Raw genomic sequence first — 23,946 nt, 5'->3', positions numbered from 1 at the left:
AAAAGTGCCTGACCTAATATAACCTAATGTCAATGGAGTAAATTTTCTCATAATACTAATTTTTGATAAACTTTCTTTAGCTTATTATTACAATACATTGTTACATTCTTTTCAAGCTGGAAGACTATTTTGTAATGTCACAAAGTATCATAAGTGCTGTTAATAAACTATACTTGCACATTGAATCTGGAAGCCTCCAGATCTGTTATTGTACTTTACAAACGACTCACTGTTTTCCTGAATTTCTCCTGACACTTACTTGCTCTAGCACTGCTGGTTCGTTCTTTGCTGGTAGATATGCTCAGAGCTCTAGCAGAACAGTAGGGTGCTCTCTGTGCCCGTATCATGTTACTTGAAACCACACTGTAAAATTTCCCTTTGGACAAACTTTGCTTTTTATTCTTAGAAATTTTATGCATATCCCTTAACTGTATGTAAGATGCTAGTTAAATTTTTAGAAGAACTACTAAAATATTTTTATAGTCAGATGTAGTTGATTTGGTCTAGGTCCTACTTCAGAAGTTTTATTCAGTACAGCACAGACACTGCCTCCTTGATGACTTTATTCCTTGATTACAGTATTGAACTCCCGTCATTTAAAGTAGACAGAACCATTGATGAGATTTCTAGGCAACAGGATTTGCCTCCCCACAGATGCTCTAAAGTAGGCATTTAGTTATTATAGATACCTTAGTAAAATTCCCTATTTTCAGTGTCTTAAGCAGGGAACTATCTCTAGCAATCTTTATATTTTGCTGTAGATCAAATAAAAGTCACTTGTTAGCTTAACAGTAAGAATGTTTACGTATTAACATTTACTATATTAATAATCTGTTGATTTTTCTCTGGCTAGTGCTTTCTTGTCCATAAGATCTAATTCTAATCTTATATATCATAAGCACATAATTTTTGTAAAAATAAAAATAAACTTAACCAAAGTTTAGAGATGACCCAAAGAAAGCATAACATAATTTAGAAATCTCACTGAATATGGGATTTCTTTATACCATGGGATGCCTCCCTGTCTAGCAGATTAGAATTAGCCTACTCTTCATACGAGGCATTTCCTGAAGAACCCTTTCCTCAGCATCCAGACCCAGGGCTCAGTGGTAGAGCAGACTTGACTAGCACACACAAGGCTTGGGTTAGACCCCGGCACCCTCGGACCTCACATCCAGACACAGTTAATCTTATTTTTTAAATTTGTCCCGTAAGTCATTATAAAAATGAGAGCCATTGAAAGTGCATTAAGACCCTAACTCTGTTTAAATCTCTCAATAGGAGCCAAGGTTACATTCTGTGAGAAGAAGCTTTTCTCATCCTTCACCTGTGGCTTTGAACCCTCGATACTCTCGAAGCCCACACTTCCATCCTAGAAAAGAGTTCAGAGCAGAGGATTCAGTTTCCACTCCACCTTCCTGTACTGACTTTGTTAAGTAGACTCGTGGGTAACTGTTTTGTCCAGAAATAGAAAATAACTAGCCCTGCTTGTGGTCTAGTAACAAATGAAGTTTGGGGATATGCTTAAGGTTAGACCTGCTTGTGGTCTAGTAACAAATGAGGTTTGGGGATATGCTTAAGGTTAATGTTTTTGCTTTTTTTTTTAAAGAATTTTTAAAATCTTAGTAGCCAGAACATGGGAGATGCAGAATTCAATCATGGTTTCCTTTTTTAACTCAGACACGTAAGTGAGACAGAGTTACAAGCCCTAGCACGCGAGACCACAACAGTCTTAGCAGCACAATCAGATCATCATACATAACCACTTACAGACACCTTTGATGGCTGGGTTTTCAGTCTCATTCCAGAAGTTTCATATTTGTAAACAAATCCATGGCATAGATAAAAAATACTTAGCAACAGACCATTTTTTTGTAATGTTGTATAACTTTTAAAAACTCCATCTTGTTAGGAGATGATGCATAAATTCTAGTTTTCACATTATTTTGGTTTTACTACATTTGTGTTTGTATTTTAGCTATATTAAGTGGTTATGATAAAAAGCATTTCAAACTCTACTTACATTACAAATTTTATACATGTTGATATAAAAATAATTTGTGTATTATAAAATATAAAATATCCATTAATCTGTCATATTATGACCACTTATTGTATAGTGGTTACTATGACCAAAGTGACACTATCCTTCAATGTTCTTAAAGATTATCTATTTCTCGCCCTCTTCTGTCATTCCTACAAGAAGTACAATTGTTCATAGGGCATAGCACCTTAGGGAATATAAGTATTCATAATTACATCATGTCAGACTTGATACTGTCAGGATTTTTATCTTTCATTCACTCGGTTCATTGTGAGGTTTATAGGCTGTTAAAACATTAGAATTTACCCATAACACAATTTTATTTTCAAATACAAAGAAGCTATGATTGCCTGCTGTTATGGAATGAGAAAAGTTTCTAAAATTAAAAAATATGCCACAATAATTAAAATTTTTAAATTAAAAATTACTATCTTTTAAGTCAGTGCTTTCTGTTTACCAAATGTAACTTCTGTTTTTAAAAAAAAATTATTCCTTTGATAGAAGCTTGGATTAGCAAAACAATAAGGTTATATAAATCAACAATATTTCAATTGACTACATGGAAATTTACTTTAGAACTTAATGAAAGTTGATAGCACAATACTTCTAGGAAATACTAGAATTTCAGTATTTTAAATTTACACCTACTCCAAAATTTAATACTGTCTTGTACTTCTGCTGGGAAAGAGTAAGAATTATAAAAAGTTCTTATAATATCAGAAAGGCAATACCCAATAATAACTTGAATAACTTTTTTATTCTGTCTCATAAAGGATGATGAATATACTCATGGATGTACATATTTATTTGGGGTATGTAATCTTAATATTTCTGGGCTAAAATACATGTCTATGAATAAGATGTAATAGTATTGTTTAGTAGATAGTATCTTCATACATCCTAAGGCTTTCCATCTTTTATTAAGACTATTTCCTTTTGCTAGTGTTACTTTGAAAGTAACATGCTATATGTATTGTTACCAGAGCCCTAGCCAAAATATCATGAAACAATATATTTGATACTCAACTTACCTGTTTTCAGTATATACTTTAATCCCATATTTATTATTCAGGCTTATTCAGTGAATAACAGGCATTTTTCTAAAACCTTTATAAATTCCAAGAGTCTAAGAGTAATTGTATTTTGCATTAAAAAAAAACTGAAAGCGAAATGTTTTTGTTAACCAGTTTAGTTCAGGCAATTATGCTCTCTTCTAAAATACACTCTACTTCCACATTATCTTCACTTAATTCTGTAAAGATTATATATTATATTTCTCTCTGTAGACTGTAAAGTATAAAATGGAGATAACTTGAAAATATCAAAAGGTATTACTCTGTTTAAGCTGTTATACCTTGCTCTTATTTTACAAATGTAACAAAAGTAATTTTAACAAAAGTAAATTTAACAACTATAAAGCTTTCCATTTTCAAGGTCTTTTTCTTAGCCATCCTACGTCAGCCTCACCCTTGGTTTCAGATAGTTCTGAAACAACCACTAACAGTGTCTAAAGGAAACGTCTAGTCAGCATAAAAAGTGGCCGGGCGGTGGTGGTGCACGCCTTTAATCCCAGCACTCGGGAGGCAGAGCCAGGCGGATCTCTGTGAGTTCGAGGCCAGCCTGGGCTACCAAGTGAGTTCCAGGAAAAGGCGCAAAGCTACACAGAGAAACCCTGTCTCGAAAAACCAAAAAAAAAAAAAAAAAAAAAAAAAGTGTTGCCAAAGGACTTCCTCTTCCTTTGCTCTTTGGGGGCTAGCAGAATAACAATTGAGATTAGATTAATACCATGTATTCCTTGCTAATCATATTAGGATCTTTGTTTTCAGCACCAGAAGAAACAAAGCTACACTATATACTCCCATAATATTTCTAACAACATGTAAAAGTACACAGATAGATTTTTTAAAGATATGCAAAAATTTCTCTCTTTTGTAAAAAGCCAAATGCTGATTAGTAAAGTTAGTAGTAGTACTTCCGCTCAGACTGTGAAAACTGCTGTTAATTAAAATAACACTTACTATCCTAATGTCAAAAAGAAAAATGAAAATAAACTCAGCAAAAATCCCATGTACACAGGTGTTTAAGCCCATTTCCTGACTACATATATAATCTTTACAGAATTTGTTTTAAACAGTTGAGCTAAGACATACATAGCTTTACATATTGAATATTTAAACATCTACCTCAACAAACTTAACAATGATAGTTTTCAGTAGCTTGGTTCAGCCTGACTAGCCCCCTCTCATTACTTGGTTTTAAGTAGCGAGTTTTCACTATTACTGCTGTCTGTCTAGCTGAAATCACAGTGGTTTCCTAATATATTACACTGAGCTACAGAGCTATACGTTTACACGGTCTGTTTATGTCAGAGCTAATAGCTCTTTATATAATCTCCATGAATTACAGAAAAAGTGTGTTCTCTTATGCTGGATATATAATTTATGACATCAGTTACATCAAAAAATATTTCACTCAAAATGTGGTGTGAATTGATTACTTTTTAGAGACTGACTTTATGTGAACAATAGTTTAACTAAAATAATTCCCTTGAGCACTAACCAACCACTTTTTATATTTTATACTAGTCAAAACAATGTCACAATGAATGTTCAAAATGTTTGCTTTGCATCCAAATAAAAATCCTTCCTAAAGTGGCATAAAAACCAACCACTCATCTTTCATGCAGCTCACTACACACATTTCCAATAACTAACCTTGTCAGTACTTAGAAATAGACTTCTTATTTTATAGAGTCCCATACTGAATTAAAAATAAACACTGGCTAGAGAAAATGCTTGCCTCAACATGCACAAGATGCTAGTTCAGTCTCCAGCATTTAAAAAAGAAAGAAAAGCCATCCACAATTAAACTAGAACAGAACTTAATACTAAAAGTCTGCTTTTATAGAAAATACAGGGAATTTCTGTAAAGTGAGCTTTATAGGAATTTAAGTATAATCTGTCAACTCAGTAATTCCAGGTTCCCAAGTATTAAGAATTTGAACCTTAGGAAGTCTTTACAAATTAGTAACTGGCCCTTAATTTCAACAGGTCATTCATTACCTACTGTGCATTCTTTAAAAGACTGAAAAGCAATACACCTTGCTAACAAAGGTCTGTCTACATTCAAACAGGATCCTAAAGAAGTTATTTTAAACCCAAAATTAAAATGTAGGTTTCTTGGCCTTCCTAGTTGACAAGGATTTTAAAACATTTGATTTCTTAAAATATATTTTACATGGAAGCTAAGACCTGTATAAAGATGGCTTTACCCCTGTTTTTTTTTTTAAGTGAAACTTGTATCTAATAAAATAGGTACAATTCCTCTTAAAATGTGAAGTTGAACACTCAGTCTTTCTTTTTGCAGTTCACAACGTTTATAGTTTAAAGAGATGAGAACATCTTGACTATGTTATAAGATAAAATTTATCAAGAATTATCGAGTATGTGGCATTTAGATAATAGGTAATAACCACAGCCAAAAGGACCTGGTTTCTGCAGTCTTTTTAGGAAATTTGTCATAAGAATAGATGTCATAGAATTTAAATTGTTAGTAAGTAGATAAGTTTTATTAATATGTTCATTTGTATTAAAGTGTATGTATGAAATAAAAGAGTTCCAGTGTTTGTGGCCTCTAGTAAATTCTCTAGCATTGTTACTATAATAGTTAATTCAAATAAAGTTGAATATTGATGTTTGTCTAAAGATAAATGTGTAAAGTATTAATTAGGAAAATGTCTTGAAATACTTAGCCTCATGACTTTATGACAACATATTTTCATTTTCAGAATAGCTTCTTAAACTTTCTCCATTTGTGACCCCCTTTTCACCCAAGAAATTTTTATGACTCTAGTATATACATAGAAGAGTGTATACAAGCCAAACATTTACTGATGATATATCATAAATTTTACAACAGTCCTTTGGCACAAATAGAACCTTACTGTTTATTAATGCCTAAAGCAAAGGTGTTTTCTTTATACATATATACTAAGATGAACATGCTTATTTATCTTTACATAAAGAATCAATGGCGTCAACAAGATGTTTCTGTGTAACGCTGGCAACCTGGGTGCACTCCCCAGAGCTCTGTGAAGGTGGAAGGAGGGCAATCCCAGAGCTGTCATGTCATCTACACACACGTCATTGCATGTGTGCCAGGACACACACATCTCACACACACACACACACCAACAGTAAAAATGTCTCACATCTTTAGGAATTAAATCTTGGCTGACTAGCTGATACTAAGACATAAAACATCTTCAACTTCAGATTATAAAATCAAAATAATGCTGAGAATGCTGCTTCATAGAAATACATAATACAAAAATGGCAGAAGGGTGTTTAGGATTAGTTCAGAAATTGCTGGAAAATCTGACCTAGTCCCTAAATGAAAGTCATTTAATTTTTTTGTTTTGTTGTTGGACAGGGTTTCTCTGCAGCTCTGGCTGTCCTGGATCTCACTCTGTAGCCCAGCCTGGCCTCGAACTCACAGAGATCCACCTGCCTCTGCCTCCTGAGTGCTGGGATTAAAGGTATGCAACCACCATACCCAACTTCATTTTTTTTTTTTCAGTCAAACTCAAATCGGCAACTCAAACAGAAAAAATTTAAAAAGCCATTTTTATTATTTTAATAGTGTCTTACTTTTTTATTGCTGTGATGAACACCATGACCAAGGGCTTCCGGTTCCAGAGGGTTAGATGTGGAGTTAGGCATGTAGCAGCAGCTGAAAGCTCACACTTAATCACAAGCAGGAGCAGAGAGTGCACTGGGAATGGCAGTTTTTTGAAATCTCAATGCCCCACCACCAGTGACACACCTCCTCCAACAAGGCCACACCTCCTAATCCTTCCCAAAGGATTCCACCAACTGGAGCTCAAACAGGAGCCCATGAGCACCATTCTCATTCAAGGCACTAGATGTACTTATTTTTTGCAGAGTTTTGCCCATGTGTCTGTATGTGTACCAGTTGCATGTGATGCCAGTGGAGGCCAGAAAAGGGCATCAGCTCCTAGAACTGGTTAGACTGTTGTGAGGTACGTGTGTGCTGGGACTCCAACCCAGATCCTCTGCAGGAGGAAGTGTTCTTAACCACACAGTCATCTCTCTAGCCCCTATTTATTTATTTTTATTAATTTTTCAGATTAGCATAGAAAGTAACTAGTTATAACATCTTCATACATGTGCCCTACTTTCTCATTCATTCCCCATTCAGCAGGTTCGCTTCCTTTCCCTCCTTAACCCACTCTGCTTTCCTATCACATGTACCCCACTACTTTATTTCATGTATCCCTGAAGATCCCTTCTTCCCCTTCTCATGATTCCCTTTCTAGATCAACAATTTTTTAATCAAATACTCCAGTCCAATACAACCCAATATTAAACAGATTCGATTCTTAAGTGCTAAGGAATGATTGATGGAAAACATGAAGGGTTTTTTTTTCCATATTTAAAGCATCATATACCCATAAGCAGAAAAAACTCTGCATAGTAAAAATAGAGCAGCCCTAATATACAGGAGTTCTGTGTCTGAGCCCTGGTGCTTCAGTATCCTGGGTTGCTTTCTGATAAAATACCATAACCAAAAGCAACTTACAGGAAAAAGAGCTTTTCTGACTTCCAGTTCTAGAGGGATAAGAGTCCATTATGGCAGGGAGGAATACCAGCAGATGGTAGGCACAGCAGAAGGAACAGGAAGCTGAGCACTCACTTCTTCACACACCATAAATCGAGCAAACTGGAAGTAGGGGAAAGAAACAATATCAAAGCCCCTCAGCGTGCTTCTTCAAGCAAAGCTCCACCAACCCAGGTCCCCACACAGCACCACCAACTGGGAACCAAGTATTCAGACATCCAGTCACATCTGTCAGCCTTTGTTGACACTGCAGTCCACGCCAGGCACCTGCAAAGCAAAAGGCACGTGTTCTGTCCACAGAACCGAGGCTGCAGTCTCCTGCAGCGCAACAGGTGAGTGCTACCAGAGGCATGTGGATTCCTCACCCACTTCAATGAACTTTTGGTTGTGTGTTCAGAAATCTGGTACTGTTGACCAATGTTTTAATCCCTGCAGTGATGTGACCACTAAGAAGATGTGGGTTAGAGGTTAACCACTGCATTCTGGGATTTAGAGTACTTCTGAAAATAATAAAGAGAATAATGTTGAAGCAAAGCTGTAGGCTATACAGTTCCTAAAAATTGCTAAACTTGCACCAAAATTAAAGCAGGTTTAGGATACAAAAGAAATTAGCGAATGTACCATATTTCATGAAAAAGGTGCTTTGCAAGTTTTTGTTAGCACTTTCCTAGTCTGTCAAACTGACTCCCCTCAGCTTCAAACACTAATGAGTTCCAATTAAAGGTTCTTTTCATCTCAAATAATTTGGATCTAATTATGCTCTCCACAATATTTATGGCTGGTGTTCACGCTACGGTGTTCTAAGGCTCAGCATGGGGCCCTTTGAGTCTAGGTGCTATGGTTTTACACGCTAGAATCCTATGCAAATTGTCTTCTGTGCCTCCATTTCTCCCTCGCTCACTGGGTCAGTGGGAAGAGAAACACAAAGGAGCTATTAGTTTTCTCCTGTCCTCTTATTACTGGACTAACGAACATCTCACAAAATTGTCACTTGTTTTGTTTTGTGACCCTGGGTGGCCTCATTCAGAGATTGCCCTGCCTCTACCTGCTGTGATTAAAGGGGTGAGCCCCAACACCCAGCTGAGGTGAGCCCCAACACTCAGCTGGGGTGGGGGAGCTACTGAGAGGACTGAACCAAGTACATTGGACTGACATTCCCAGTTATTTTAACAGACTTGTGTGGAAAAAGAAAATTTAAAGCTACAAAATGTGTCTGCTACAAATTCTTTTCCCTTCACTTAGCAGTAATGATACATTATGTAGTAAGTATTAAAGGTTCAAATGCTAATAATTACTGTTGACTGTATTATTTACTTCTCATTGTATGATTTCCCTGAACTCCGAAGTGGAATTTTTTATGTAGTTTTAGTATTAGCTTTTTCTGTTTTTAAGGCTCTGTTGTTAGATCACCCAAGTTCATGACTGATACAACTTGGTGCATTATTCCTTTCATACCACGTCCCTTGTGTCACCAATGGGTTTTACCACAGCCTGCATTGTCTATATTACATAGTGCTATGCCAGCTGTCTGTCATTTAATCTTGTCTCTTCAGAGGTTATAAAATTTTATACTATTATAATTACTCATTTGTATTCATCATCTTAACAAGTTTTCTACTTATACTATTTTTTGCTTTTTCTTTGCCCTTTTCATCTTCTTTCCCGTTTTCTGGGTTGAGTTTTCTTCCGCTTTTTCAAGGTAGTAAAACTTTGCTGCAAAAACACATGTAACTGTAGTCACATCCACATCCTCCTATCTCCAAATATTTGGGTAAGACAAGGACAAGACCCACCAAAGTTTCTAACACCCAGAACTACCACAAGAGCTTTCTTCAGCTGCACTACAGGAGGGAAATTGCCCTGAGAAGGCAATTATAAATGATCATAAAGCGGCAGTGTTCATTGGCCACATCTTGTCTAGGCCTCCCCCATAACTGACACCAGTGCAGCGCACTGCCACTACATTTGTGGGAGAGGTAGAGCAGCCGGAACCATGAAGCCATGCCTACTATAATCTTTAGACTCTTACTACTTCTGCTTCTGGGATCATCCTTTCTGAAGCCTACACGACCAACTAATGCCTATTCCAGTGTAGGAATTTCTAGAGCTAAAGAACTTGGTTGTAATTACAGGTAGAACCTTGACCAAAACAAAACCCATCAAACAAATGTGTGCTCAAGGCCCCATCTTCCAGCCTGTGCACTTACACACTTCAGCATCAACTTTATAGTCTATTAGCCTGTTCACACTTTTTTTAAAGCTCATAGGTTCTCAAGAAAAATGTCTATTTATAAAATGATTGAAGCTTTGATGCAATCAAAGATTTTGCTTGCTGCTTCTACAGCTATGGGTTTTCCAATTAGGAATGAGCCTAATATATCAGTTTGTTTGTAGAACTCAGCACACAGTAATACTATTTAACATAAACATCACTGCTGCTGCTTACATGACTTCACAGATAGAGGACAGAAGTCTGGAGAGGTGAGATCTGTTGTTGTTTGTTTGGCAGTACTTAGGATTGGCCCAAGGCCCTCCATGCTAGGTAAGTGCTCTACCACTAAGCTGTATGTCACAGCTTCCTAATGTGACAGCCCTTGAAAACCTGATCTAGGCTGGGCTGTCACTTCCTGTAATATTGCCTCAAGAGTACACCAAAATGAGTATTTGAGGATCACAAGAGTATCTTGAGATAGCAAAAGGGTCTATAAGATGCCACATAAAGGACTAACATTTCTGGAATGGGGAATCTTACAAATCTCCACATTTATTCCCTTTTCCCAGATCAGTTAAGATGCCTCTCACCTTGGAAGTACAAACTCTCCGACTAAATGTAACTCTCCCCTTGGCAATTGTAAACTGCTGTGTCAAACCAAACACAAATGTGTACAAGGCAATTTGTTTCACCTACTGTGTCTATTACAGAAATCTGTTTGATCTTCCTGATCACACAAGTAGGATCCGGTTTACCACACTTTTCCACTTAAAGTAGTTGGCTGTTATAATTAGGAATCTCTCTTCTGATCTCCTGACTCCTAGTATCTAACAGCTAGTTAAATGCCTTCACAAGTAGCAGTCTGCAAAACCTCCACTAACAGCAAGCCGAGCTCCACTGGGAAATGAGGAAGATCACCTAAGGAAGACTCGATGAGTCTGTGCAGGAACTCCAACGCTGCAGTAGGGCTCGCAAAGCAGAGGTCAGAATCTCACTGCTTCTCTACATGCCTGCCTTTTGGGGAAACACAGCTAAGTCGCATCACTATGCAGCCCTAAGAGACAGTCCTAGACCCCAGAGTCTACCCTACTGATCCCAGCAGGTAACAAGATACGCCCTCTGGAGATGCAGTGACCGAAAGCACAGAATGATGCACAGTCCAAAGGAGCACTTGTGGACATGTCCTTCCACCTTTAGAATGTTTTCAAGCATTCTTTTCCAAACAGTGCTTCCTAGCAACCCACAACCTGTCACTTTGCTAATTACCGGGAACTGGAGCTGAATGGTGGCACTTAAAGTAAGTCTGGAGAAACTGCCAGCACAACTGTTTACTTCATGGTGAGCCCTTTCTGCCTGACACTATACTTAGAATGGACGTTCCAAAGCAAGCTTGCATTTTAAGCTCTGGCCTAGCTATCCCGTTACCTATGAGATATGACAGTGACTTACTACATTCTAGTCACTGTATTAATTGTTACTTAACATCGTCTCTGGGTGTTCTTTTATGAAGCCTTGGAGAGGCCCTGAACCCTTAACAGTCCTGAACACTGATCATTTGCTCCCTTCAACATTACCTTCCATAAAAGTAATTGACCAGCTCTATGTAAGGTACTTATATCACACTTTAATAGCAAGTTAAAAGAAGGACAGGCATGCTGGTACACCTATAACACCAGCACCTGGAAGGCCGAGCAGGAGATGGATGAATTGGGGCAAGCTTAAACTATATAGTGAAAGCGTGTCTCAAAAAAGAGAAGTAATCAACAAAAATTACTTTGACATAAATATATTAACAATTATTACATAATTTCTGTATTATATATCCTGATTGACCAAAAGTAATTGTATGAGATAAATTATGGATGTCGGGAAATAAATATAAAGAGAATACTGCCCTTTTGAGGGCTTTATAGATGAATTATACATATAATCATTACTAAAATTTAGTATTTGTAATGCACAGTGTACCTAAGAGCTTTATAGTTTTATCATATAAATAACGTTATATTTACTTATTACTTATTGTACATGTCATTTTTAGTAATTTTAAAATGAGAATTCTAGTATCTTTGTATTTTTAAAATAGCAGTGGTTCCAAAGTTATCCTTTAAGAAAAAACAGTATGATTCTAAAGATCTGTGAATTTAGATTGTGGAAAATAATTCTCAGTCGTCTGAAACCACATACATAAGTTGAATGTGAGAGCAGAGCCATCTACTGGATGAAGTGTAGTATTACAAAGCACAAGTGCTGCAGTTTAAAAAATGAGAATGAACATGGGCCAAAGTCATGTCGTCGAGGACACTGGCTCCTCTAGCTCCAGTAAAAGAACCTCTTCAACTGGAGACCCACTGTGTCTAACAGAGTAGAGCTGACCTGTGAAACCGGCCAGGGACTGACTGCAGCCCTAGTTTCTGCCTGAGGAGTAGAAACCACGAGAGGTAGTCTGACCATGGTTTGGGAGAAGGTACAATGAGAAGGAACAGTATCAGAAACTTGGTCCCTCCTCAGCCATCCTTCTCAGAGACAGTGGCGAACAGGGAACAGTGGTTAGTGGCACAGGGAAGGAAAGGGCTGGGCTAGGTGCCTGGTACCTGGTACAACACTTTCTAAACACTGTAACTTTCCTGAAAATGCAGAAGGAATACATTTTGCTCTTTTACCATCAGCCAGTAAGGACTATTCTAGGTCCTGTGGGCTTTCACTAGCCAGGTCCTGGATTGGTCCAGTCTTGGAAACAAAAGCCCAGTGTCTGGTCCCAACTTTCTCCCTTCAAAGGGGCATGGGTGTCCATAGAATCGAGGTAGGAAGTAGAGCTCTCTGAGGCCTCTCTCTGTGGCAGAGACCCCCAGTCTTGACAGCAGCTTATCAGCTAAGTTTGGAGTAACAGGCTGAAGCAAGGTTCCAAAAACTCGCAAACATTCCAAGGCTACATGAAGCACAGTACCCAGCCAGAGGGCATCCGCAGGGCTGGTCAATTTCCATGGCGTGTGCCTCTGGATGAAACCATTAGTTTGCCGAACACAGCTGGATACTGCCTCCAAAGCCTTATAGATCTGAAAGTCATCATAATAGTCGGCCACCTGCTTGGGCAAAGTGGCCACTGCACTTACAAGCGCATAGTCTTCTGCCTGCGCACGAACCGATGGCCCCGTTAACCCTGGCTCACTGGGGAAACAGGCAGCGCAGAAAGATGGGTAAGTCCCAGAAGGATTTATCCTGTAGGCAGTGCACCGGTTTAAAAGACCTCCTAAGGCATCTGCCAGCTCAGAGTCCAGCAATTTAACCACTTTTTCATCATAGTAGTCGCAGTCCCAATTGGGAACTCCCTGCCGAAGGAGAAAGTAGCGGAAGCCATCCACAGTGTAGCGATCAAGGCAAGTCCTCGGATCCACCACGTTGCCCAAGCTCTTGGACATCTTTTGGCCACTCACCGTCCAGTGCGAGTGGACATAGATGCGATGTGGTGGCCTCAATCCGGCCCCTAGGAGAAGGGCGGGCCAATAAATGGCGTGAAATTTGAGAATGTCCTTACCTATGATATGAGACGTGGCTGGCCACCAAGACTGGAAATCTGCATCTGGGTAGCCAACTACGGTGAGGTAGTTAACCAGGGCATCCAGCCACACGTAGATAGTCTGCGAATCGTCCCCGGGAACCGGAATGCCCCAGTGCAGGTGGCTACTCCTTCGAGAAACGGACAAATCGGGCAGCTCCTCCTGCAGCCACTGAAGAACTGTCTGGTGGAACGGCTCCGGGGTGATCGCCTGAGGATTGTTTCCAAGCCACCGCAGGAGTGGTTCTCGAAACTGGGAAAGCCTGAAAATGTAATTCTCTTCCTTGGTCCAAGAGACAGGATGTCCGCTCTCGAGAGACACTGGGCACAGATCCCCCGACGGACCCACCTGCCGAGTGACCTTGGCCTCGGGCAGGAAGCACTCGTCGGAGGCGCAATACCATCCTTCATAAAGCCCTTTGTAAAGCAGACCCCGGGCCTCCAGCACCCCCCAGAAGTGCTGCACCGCCAGCCGGTGCCGGGCCTCCGTGGTGCGGATAAAGTCGGTGGAGGAGACGCCAGCCTCCCGGAAAAGCTGCCGGAACTGGGCAGACACTCGATCGCACAGCTCGATCGGGGGCAGACCCGCGGCGGCTGCCGCCTGCTGGATCTTCAGGCCGTGCTCGTCCGTGCCGGTGGAGAACCGCGTGGACGCGGAGCCGGGAACACGGAGACGACGGTGGCGGCACAGGGCGTCGGCCAGCAGCGCCGAGTACAGGTGCCCGATGTGCGGCGCGGCGTTCACATAGAAAATGGGTGTGGTGAAGTAGGCCCGCGCTTCCCCGGCGTCGCCACGGCCGCTCGCCGAGCACGAGCCGTAGCGGCGACAGCCGCGGCCCGCCCGGGAGCGCGCCAGCACCCGCAGAGCGCACCGCCGCAGCATGGTGCCAGCCGGCTCCAGCCCGAGAGGCGGCGTCCCCCCGAGCGCCAGAGGGCGCGTGCGCAGCTGGACGGCGCCGCAGCTTCCGGCGCGGAAGCCAATGAACGGCGAGCGCTGGCTGCTGCGGCCCCGCCCACAGCACCGCCCTCTCCGGGCTTCCTGCCGCGCGCAAGGGCCGCTGGTCGGCGGGAGGATTTGAGTGCTCGGCTGCTGTTGGGCTCCGAGTCAGGGCAGATGACGGAAGGAGCGCGCGTCCTGTGTCTTGTGCTTTGAGCTGCAGTTTTGCATGCTGGGATCTGTTTCCGGTTCTGGACTGAGCTTGTTGGCCAGATTTTTATACTGAGGCGTTTTCCCCAAACTCATTAACTAGCATACTGCAGGACACAAATCCAGCCTCTCCTTATACTCTCGCCAACATCTGAAAAACCACTTATATTTTATCTCAGAATCCAAATAAGTATGAAAAGAAGGAAATTGGTTTCCTAGAGCACTTCAGGGAAGGATAAGCCCTGGGGAAAAGTTGCGTAGGTAACCAACCACTATTTAGTTGGATTTAAGGTCCACTCCATGAAATGAAACCCATACCTGACACTTCTCCAGATGGCCAAGAACCTGAGACTAGACAGGCCATGCATCTAGAGAAAAATCAAATACTATTGTTCTGCTGAGAGAACATGATAATGACTCCTGACAACATTCTGCTATCTCCGTGAATCAGTGTCTCACTCAGCCAGCAGCAGAGAAGCTTCCTCCTGCCGTAGAGGGGAACTAATACAGAGATCTATACCGTACAATGTGCAGAGAGTGAGAGACCGTGGAACACTCAGTCCTGAATAGGATGTCTTCATCAAACAACCCCCATCCCTTCCAACCCCCTCACCCTCTGAGGCCAGCTGCTCTGGCCTCGGGGAACTATGAGGAAGAGGAGGCAAAAAGATTGTAAGAGCCGGTGAAGAAGATGGGAGACACCAAGAAAACAGTGCTTTCCAGACACGACGGGACTGATCCACATATGGACTCAGACTGGCAGCGTGCACAGGGCCTGATGGAGCCCCAGCGCCGACAGGGGACACAGACACGAGCTCACATCCCTAACCCAGAAGCTCTCTCCAGCTGACAACTACTTGTAAAGGAAAATTTAGTTTTCTGCATTTGAGTTATACTTGGCATACAAACCACACTTAAGGGAGGCCCCACGCTCTCAGCGGAAGACGACCAGCACAAAACAAGCTCAGTAGTACTCTTGGAGATGTTGTGTTTCATAATGCTTTCTTTGTGCCTTTTGTTCCCTACTTTCCTTTTGCTGTCTATCATAGTTTCCAATCTTGTGTTTTTATGGGGGGGAGGGGGGGGAGGGGGTAACTATGTGTTTCTCCTGCTTTGTTTTTGTTTTGTTTTGTTTTTCTGTCTGTTTGCTTTGTTTTATTCTGGTTTGTTTGTTTGTTTTCTAAAGAGAAAGAAGGAGTTGGTGGGATTAGATGGGCGGGAGGTGGGGAGGATCTGGGAGGAGAAGAGGGAAGGGAAACTGTGGTCAGAATGTATGGTATGAAAAGTTTATTTCCAATTTTAAAAAAGACAGAAAGGGGGCCTGGAGAGATTAAGAGCACTGGCTGCTCTTCCAGAGGTCCTGAGTTCAATTCCCAGCACCCACATGGTGGCTCACAACCATCTGTAATGAGATCTGGTGCCCTCTTCTGGCCTGCAGGTGTACATGCAGGCAGAACATGGTGTGCATAATAAATAAATAAACCTTAAAAAAAAAAAAGTCTCAAAAACTGCTTAAAAAAAAAAAAGACAGAAAGATTGAAGAGGTGAGAGTTGTATAACACAACCAGGTTCTCATCAATTCTCTCTATCTTCCCCGTTGCCGAGAAGTCGGTGCTCCAGCAGGCAAGCATACTGTCTGTCCTGGTTTGTTTTCTGTGGCTATAATCAACTTCACCACAAAAAACTACTCGGGGAGGAAAGGGTGTGTTCTAGCTTACTCTTTATAGCCCATTGTGAAGGGAACTCAAGGCAGGAACCTTCAGGCAGAAACTGAAGCAGAAGCCAGGAGACATTGCCCACAGTGACCTGGGTCCTCCCACAACAATCACTAATTCAGAAAATGTCCTTCAGACTTGCCTACAGACAATCTGAGGGAGGCATTTTCCGAACTGGCATTCCCTCTTCCTAGATGACTCTATCTTATATCAAGTTGACAGAAAAAAGAAAAAAAAACAGACTATTTTTCTCCATCTTATAAATAAAATGCTCAGACTCCGCTATGGCTCTGCCTCTGTCCTTCTCTGTATGATAGAATTCCCTGCAGTACATAGCTGTTCATATACACAAGTAGTTCAAGTTTAGGACTATTAAGAATAATTCACATTCTCAGATGTCTCTCTTGGTACCTATATGCTAAAGTTTCTCTTGAGCCTGTACCTGGGAATCAAATGCTGGATCATTAAAAAAAATGTGAAGGTTCAACTTCACAAGATAATGCCAAGTTTCTTCCAACATGGTTAAATAAATTTATACTCTTTTGAGTACCATTTCCTTTGAAAAAATTTAGGACTTGGTATTATCTGTTTTCACTTTGGCCAGTCAAATGAGTACAAAGTTAAATGATATCCAGAAAGTGAAACCATTCAAGTGTTCATCATCTGATGAATAATTGAAGAAATATTGTATACCCATACAGTGCTTTTTCTGGGATGACTTTCTCAAGATTAACCCTTCCATCCCATGCCTTTCCATCTTGGCTTCCTCTGTTTATTTCATCCACGATTTCAGGTTTTTACCTAGTGGTCTTGCACATCCTTGGTCAGGTTTGATTCGAGGTAAAATTTTGAGACTGTTGTGAATCTGTCTTCCTGATTGCTTCCTCAATATATTTGTCATTGACACAGAGGAAGGCTTCTGATTTTTGTGTGTTGATTTTGTACCCTGCCACTTTGCTGAGAGTGTTTATCAGTTCTAAGAGTTTTCTGGTAGAGTCTTTAGGGTCTCTTATGTATTGGATCATATCATCTGTAAGCAGAGATACTTTGACTTCTTCCTTTCATATTTATATCCCTTTTTTTATTATCTCTTGTCTTATCACTCTAGCTAAGCCTTACAGTACTCTATTGAGTAAAAGTAGAGAAAGTGAATACTCTAGCATGATTTTTAATAGAAATGCTTTTCATTTCTTCCCATTGGATAGAGTGTTTACTATAGGTTTACCATATGTAGCCTTTATTATATTGAAATATGTTCCTTCTATTCCTAGTTTCTTCAGGACTTTTAATATGAAGGGGTGGTGGGTCTTACCAAAAGCCTTTTCTGCATCTATCAAAATGATCATGTGACTTCTGTCCTTGAGCACATTTATGAAATCATAACATTTACTGATGTACATTTAGTGAACCATCCCCATATCCGCAGATCACGGTGAATGATCTTTCTTATGTGTTCTTGAATTTTATTTGCAGGTATCTTGTTGATAATTCTTTTGTTGTTGTTCTGTTTTTTGTGTTTTTGATCGGGGTTTCTCTGTGGAACCCTGGCTGTCCCGGAATTCGCTCTGTAGACCAGGTTGGCCTCGAACTTAAAAATTCGATTAAAGGCATACACCACCACTGCCCAGTGACTTTTTTTTAAGATTTATTTACTTTTATTTTATGTGCATTGATGTTTGGCCTGCAAGCATGTCTGTGTGAAGGTTTCAGATCCCCCGGAACTGGAGTTACAGACAGTTGTGAGGTGCCATGTGGGTGCTGGGAATTGGGTCCTCTGGAAGAGCAGCCAGTGCTGTTAACCACTGAGGTATCTCTCCAGCCTTATTTTTTTGATAATTTTTTATGAACAGATAATAATAATAATTTTTTATCAGAAAAGTTGGTCCATAATTTTCTTTTTGTGTTTTTGTGTCTTTATTTGCTTTTTGCTATCAGGGTGATGTAGCTGTAAAGAGAAGTCTCTTTAGCCGGGCGGTGGTGGCGCACGCCTTTAATCCCAGCACTCGGGAGGCAGAGCCAGGCGGATCTCTGTGAGTTCGAGGCCAGCCTGGGCTACCAAGTGAGTTCCAGGAAAGGCGCAAAGCTACACAGAGAAACCCTGTCTCGAAAAACCAAAAAAAAAAAAAAAGAGAAGTCTCTTTGATGAGATATGAGAGCTGCATTTATCTGTGGGTACAAGGATGAGTATTTAGAAGACAGTTGGAAACAATATTACTTTAGTAATATGGTAATTGCAGGTGCTCCTGGTGGGCCTAGATCCTCTCCAGCCATGTGTTCTTGGGTAGGTTTCCAGTACCAGGCATTAGTTCCATCCAGTGGAGAGGGCATTGGGTCCAGGTATTAGTTCCATCCAGTTGAGAGGGCATTGGGTCCAGGTATTAGTTCCATCCAGTTGAGAGGGCATTGGGTCCAGGTATTAGTTCCATCCAGTGGAGAGGGCATTGGGTCCAGGTATTAGTTCCATCCAGTGGAGAGGGCATTGGGTCCAGGCATTAGTTCCATCCAGTTGAGAGGGCATTGGGTCCAGGCATTAGTTCCATCCAGTTGAGAGGGCATTGGGTCCAGGTATTAGTTCCATCCAGTTGAGAGGGCATTGGGTCCAGGCATTAGTTCCATCCAGTTGAGAGGGCATTGGGTCCAGGCATTAGTTCCATCCCGTGGAGAGAGCATCAGGTCCAGTAGACTGTTTGTTGCTCCCAGTGTCCAAGTACAGCTGTTTCAGCACTGGGGAAATCTTGTCCCATTGTTGTGGGTCTCAATTCTTACAGTTCAATGGGGCCGTTAATATCCTTCCTCCCTGGAGAGCTTGCATAGACCTTCCAATAGTATGAACTAGCCTTCAAGCAGGAGGCTTCCAGGTCAGTATCAGCTTGATTTGGTCCTGTGACCAAAGTGTGTGGTGGTGTCAGCGGTAGGGTTTTACCTTCATGTTCTAGCAGACAAGCAAGGGTGAAGACAAGAGCCAGTCGGCCCTGCCTATCTTCTCTAACTGGCATTTGTTTGGTCTGTCCTGTCAGGTACTGGAACAGTGACACCTGCTGGTCTCCAGGGTCATTTGCTTGGAACACCTTCCTCTAGCCTGTCAGCATAAGGTAGAGTCTGTCTTCTCTGGTGACAGGTGTTTCTTGGATGTGAGATGGCTCCTGCTTTTTTGTTCAATTTTTTTTTTTTCGAGACAGGGTTTCTCTGTGTAGCTTTGTGCCTTTCCTGGTACTCACTTGGTAGCCCAGGCTGACCTCGAACACACAGAGATCCACCTGGCTCTGCCTCCCGAGTGCTGGGATTAAAGGCGTGCGCCACCACCGCCCGGCTCAATTTTATTTTTAATTAAAATATAATTAGATCATCCCCCCTCCTTCTCCCCTTTCCCATGCCTCTCCCACTCCATCTCAAGTCTATGGCTTGTTTTTCCTTATTACTGTTATACATATATGTGCATATATATACAAATATTATACACACATACATTTTATATATATATATATATATATATATATATTACACACACACAATCCAGTGTGTCCATTGAGTGTTGCTTGCATGTATGTCTTTAGAGTTGGCCACTAGGTAACCATTTAGGGGGTTCATCCCTGGGGAAAACTAATTATCCCTCTTTCAGCAGTCATCAGTTGCCTGTAGCTCCTCATCTAGAGCTGGGACCCCATGAGATTTCCCCATCAACACTGGCATGCCGACTGGTGTTGTCTTTGTTCTGGTCTTGTTTAAGAAGACATATTGTTGGGACTTCATGAGTTCAGTTTCCCCATCATATCTATAGGACACAATCTGGTAGCAGACTTCCTGGTCCTTGGCTCTCACCATCTTCCTGACCCTCCTGTGCTGGTCCATGACCTTTAGGTAGAGGGGTTGTATTGTAGATGCATCGGTTGGCTACAGGCACCCATGGTCAGCTGTTCTCTACATTTTGACCAGTTATGGCTTCTTTAATGGTCTTTGTCTGCTGCAAACAAATGTCTTTGATGAGGGATGACAGCCACACTTCTCTGTGGGTACAAGGATAAGGATTTAGAAAGAAGTAAGAACTTGCACTGGTTGAGGAAAGTCAGGCATAGGTTTTCCTCTTGAGTCCATGACCTCACCAGACACCGACAGTTTGCTAGGTTTACAATATCACACTTGAATTCCCTCCTACTGAGCGGGCTGCAAGTCCAACTATTGTCTACGTACAAATAAGTCACTTTATAAAGTAATTAACTATTTGACCATGTATGAAGGAGAATATACGTATTTAAGAAATAATCCAAAGGGTGGGGAAATAATCCTTACAAAACTTTTCACAGTGGAAACTTAAAATAAGCAAAAAGTTACTCGCTGAGTATTGTAGGAATGAAATGAAGTGCCATGACAGATATTACCCAGAATCCACAGGGGTTGGTGTCAAGACTCCCGCAGACACCAAAACCCAAGGATGCTCAACTCTTCTATAAAATGGTGTAATGTCTGAATACCATGTACCATCATCTGCAGTACATCAAATCATCTCTGAGTTGCATAGCAACATTTAATATTAAAGGGTAGCGTGTAAGCGCTTCATGGTTGTCAGACTGCTGTGTTCAAGGACAACAGCAAATACCTGCACATGTTCAATACACGTGCAATTTTCAAAACACATTTCCAATATGCATTTGTTTGAATATCCACATGTGAAACCTGCAAATATGAGGAACTGGCAATAATTGTTAAGATGGGAACATATGCCACATTAATACATGAAAATGGTTTTCAACTATTATTAAGAGACAGACAAAATTTTGTTCTTAGGGAGAAAATGACCTAAGTGATTATTCAATTATTCAGTGATGCCTTTAATTCCAGAACTCTGGATCTCTGTGAGTTCAAAGCTAGCCTAGTGTACAGAGTGAGTTCCAGGTCAGCCAAGGCAATACAGTGCTTTCCTTGCCAGCAAGAGGACCAGCATTCACTCTCCAGGACCCACATTTTAAAAGGAAGCAGGGAAAGCTGAGCAATCCCAGCCAGGGGGAGGGGAGACACGCAGCTGTCTAAGGCATGCTGGCTGGCCAGCCTCAGCTCCTTGGTGAGTTCCAGTCAATGAGAGACACTGTCTGAAAAAACAGGGGGGCAGCCAAAGTTATCCTCTGGCCTCCATGCACACACACACAACACATACACACACACACATCACACACTAATAATAATAATAGTAATAGTAACTGCATACATAATGATACTGTATTATTGCATAATGATACATAATTACCTAATGATAACTACATATATAACAGTAATAAGCAGGGCGGCAGTAGTACACGCCTTTAATCCCAGAACTTGGGAGGCAGAGCCAGGCGTATCTCTGTGAGTTCTCTGATCTACAGAGCAAGTTCCAGGACACACACCAAAACTACACAGAGAAACTGTCTAAAAAAAAAAGTAGCAAGGATCTTCATCCACTCAGCATCAGCTCTCAGTTGGACTTAGCAGCCTTCTTTCTAGCCCCTTATTTTTTTTATTTTACATACCAACCCCAGTTCCCCCTCCCTTCCCTTTTCCTGTCCCCTCACCTCCCCCCATCCCACTCCTCATCCACTCCTCAGAGGAGGAAAGCCCTCCTTTGGGTAGTCAACAAAGTCTACATACCAAGTTGAGGCAGGGCCTAGCCCTTCCCCAAGGTACCAAAGCTGACAAGATGTCCCTCCCTAGGGAATGTAGCCCCTTCGTACTAGTCAAAGCATCTTCCCCCAGGCTCCACCAGGGACAAGTCTAATATGAAAATGGTCAGCCTTTGATTCCATTTGGTTATTTGACTCCCTTCAATCACCTACAAAATGCAATCTAAGTTCTACGTGAATAGCATTCAAAGCCCATTTCCCCAGCTTGGTTTTTCCTTCACGGTTTATGTTCTAGTAGTCAGCTGCTCGGTGTTGCTCATTCATGCCACACAGCTTCCCACGTGCCCTTAGTTATGTGCTCCCCTCCCCCAGGCACAGGCTGTGTCATTCCTACATGTACTCATCCTTGAAAACAGCCAGGACATAGTCCCGTAAGTTCCGTTAGGGGACAGACCCTGTTGAGGCATATTTTGTACCCAGAGTTTTTGAGTGCCTAGAAATGGCAGGTATTTGATAAAGGTAATGGGGTGCTTAATAAACAACTTTACAAGTACGGTGATTGGTACTAGTGACCAGCAGAGATTCCAGTTTACAGCAGAACAGCACAAGGGCTCATCCTACGAAAGGGGACGTGAAGTGCAGCAACCCTGAGTCAAGTGAGTCTCTCTCTCAATCTACTGTCTGATTCATCTCATTTCCCAGAATTCCCTTCCACCTACTATGCCCAGCCTTGAACATGAGGACTATAGAATGGTCTCCTATAGCAAACGCTTCTGAGAAGTAAAATACTTAAAGGGGAGTAGGCAGAAGGAAGAGGCAAAAGATGACCTCGATCTACAAACTCAATAATCCACACATGCTCCCTTCGAGGAGTTTTCATGTGTAGACTTTAATGAACTGAAAAATCTCTTCAGCCAGGCTTTCTCAAAGGAGATCAGGATTTATTTTGTAAATAGTGGGAGTGGTACCACAATCCCTTCCTTCCTCTCATGACTGCCAGCCCTGCCTCGTAAGGTGCACAGATTGACACAAGCAGTGTTGGGACAGAAGGCGCAATTATCTTGGTCAGCCCTTGACACCGCCCTGTGGCAGAAGTACCACTAGGGACATTTTAAGAAGGAAAGGAATTGAAACTCAGAGAAGTCAAGTAACTTGCCCCAGAACGTGCCTGTGATAAGCCTGAGAAGCAGAATCTGCACACAAGCAATCTGCTTTCAGGGCTGGTGATGAGGAGCCTGGATCTGGACAGGACACAACACCATTACATACACATGGCTATGGCTCCTTGTAAATTATTCTTGACCTGAGATATGTGGCAAATTATAGGATTACATGAGTTAAGCTATCCACATTTGTTTTTTAACTGAGGCCATTTGAGACCTGAAGATCTGCTGTCACAACAGTGTTTTAAACCCCGGGTGCAGGGTTGGAGAGTCGGTCCAGACCCAAGAGCATTGGCTGCTCTTGAGAGGACCCAGCTATGGTTCCAGAACTCACATGGTGGTTCACAACCATTTGTTACCGCGGGGTCAGAGATCTGGCCCCCTCTCTGTCCACCAAGGGCCCCTGCACACATGTAGGCACCCACACTCATGCACATAAATAAATAAAATACTAAACTAAGAATGTTGGGAAAACTAATTCCTCGTGTAACTATTTCTTTTGCAATTATGTTAAAAAAAACTTTTTTCGATGACATTTCTAAATAGGTATGTGATGGCCTTTGACCATATGCACTCCATTATCCTCTTTCTTCCTCTAGTTTTTTTTTTTTTTAATGAAAATGTTTTAAGTTTTTTTTAAGCTTTTTATACTTGTTGGTTTTAACCAGCACATTTTTCTAGCAAAAAGAAACTCCATGTGGAAAGAGATTTTCAAACGTTCCACCTAGGACTAAAGCGCTTTTCTGGTTTTCTCTTCCTTCCTTCATTCCTTTCTTTCTCTTTCTCTTTTTCCCTTCTGTCCTCCTGTTGGATTCCAGGGTTCCCTCAGAAAGCTCACTTCCTTTCTGGAACTGATTTTTGTTTCCAACCACACTGAGAAT

The 23,946-nt window shown here is 41.4% G+C and overlaps 2 protein-coding genes across 2 annotated transcripts in view; one reads left to right on the top strand and one right to left on the bottom strand.

Moving 5' to 3' along the window:
• The window catches only part of Boll (boule homolog, RNA binding protein), a 105,217-nt gene extending 93,828 nt beyond the window's left edge, over window positions 1-11,389 (top strand). The window contains exon 11 of the mRNA XM_052749478.1: window positions 1,282-11,389. Within this exon, the coding sequence (XP_052605438.1) occupies window positions 1,282-1,440 (159 nt within the window). The 3' untranslated portion in view covers window positions 1,441-11,389. The remainder of the gene's footprint in view (window positions 1-1,281) is intronic.
• A 111-nt stretch (window positions 11,390-11,500) lies between these two features.
• On the bottom strand, window positions 11,501-14,369 carry Mars2 (methionyl-tRNA synthetase 2, mitochondrial). Its single transcript, XM_052749477.1, has one exon. The coding sequence runs from the start codon at window positions 14,333-14,335 to the stop codon at window positions 12,581-12,583; it is 1,755 nt and encodes a 584-aa protein (XP_052605437.1). The 5' UTR covers window positions 14,336-14,369; the 3' UTR covers window positions 11,501-12,580.
• Between the last annotated feature and the right edge of the window lie 9,577 nt (window positions 14,370-23,946).

Source organism: Peromyscus californicus, unplaced genomic scaffold (genome assembly GCF_007827085.1).
Source record: "Peromyscus californicus insignis strain IS unplaced genomic scaffold, ASM782708v3 Scaffold_21__1_contigs__length_65335640, whole genome shotgun sequence".
Taxonomy (NCBI): domain Eukaryota; kingdom Metazoa; phylum Chordata; class Mammalia; order Rodentia; family Cricetidae; genus Peromyscus; species Peromyscus californicus.
Note: the sequence above shows the minus strand (reverse complement) of the source record. Positions and strands in the feature narration are given on the sequence as shown.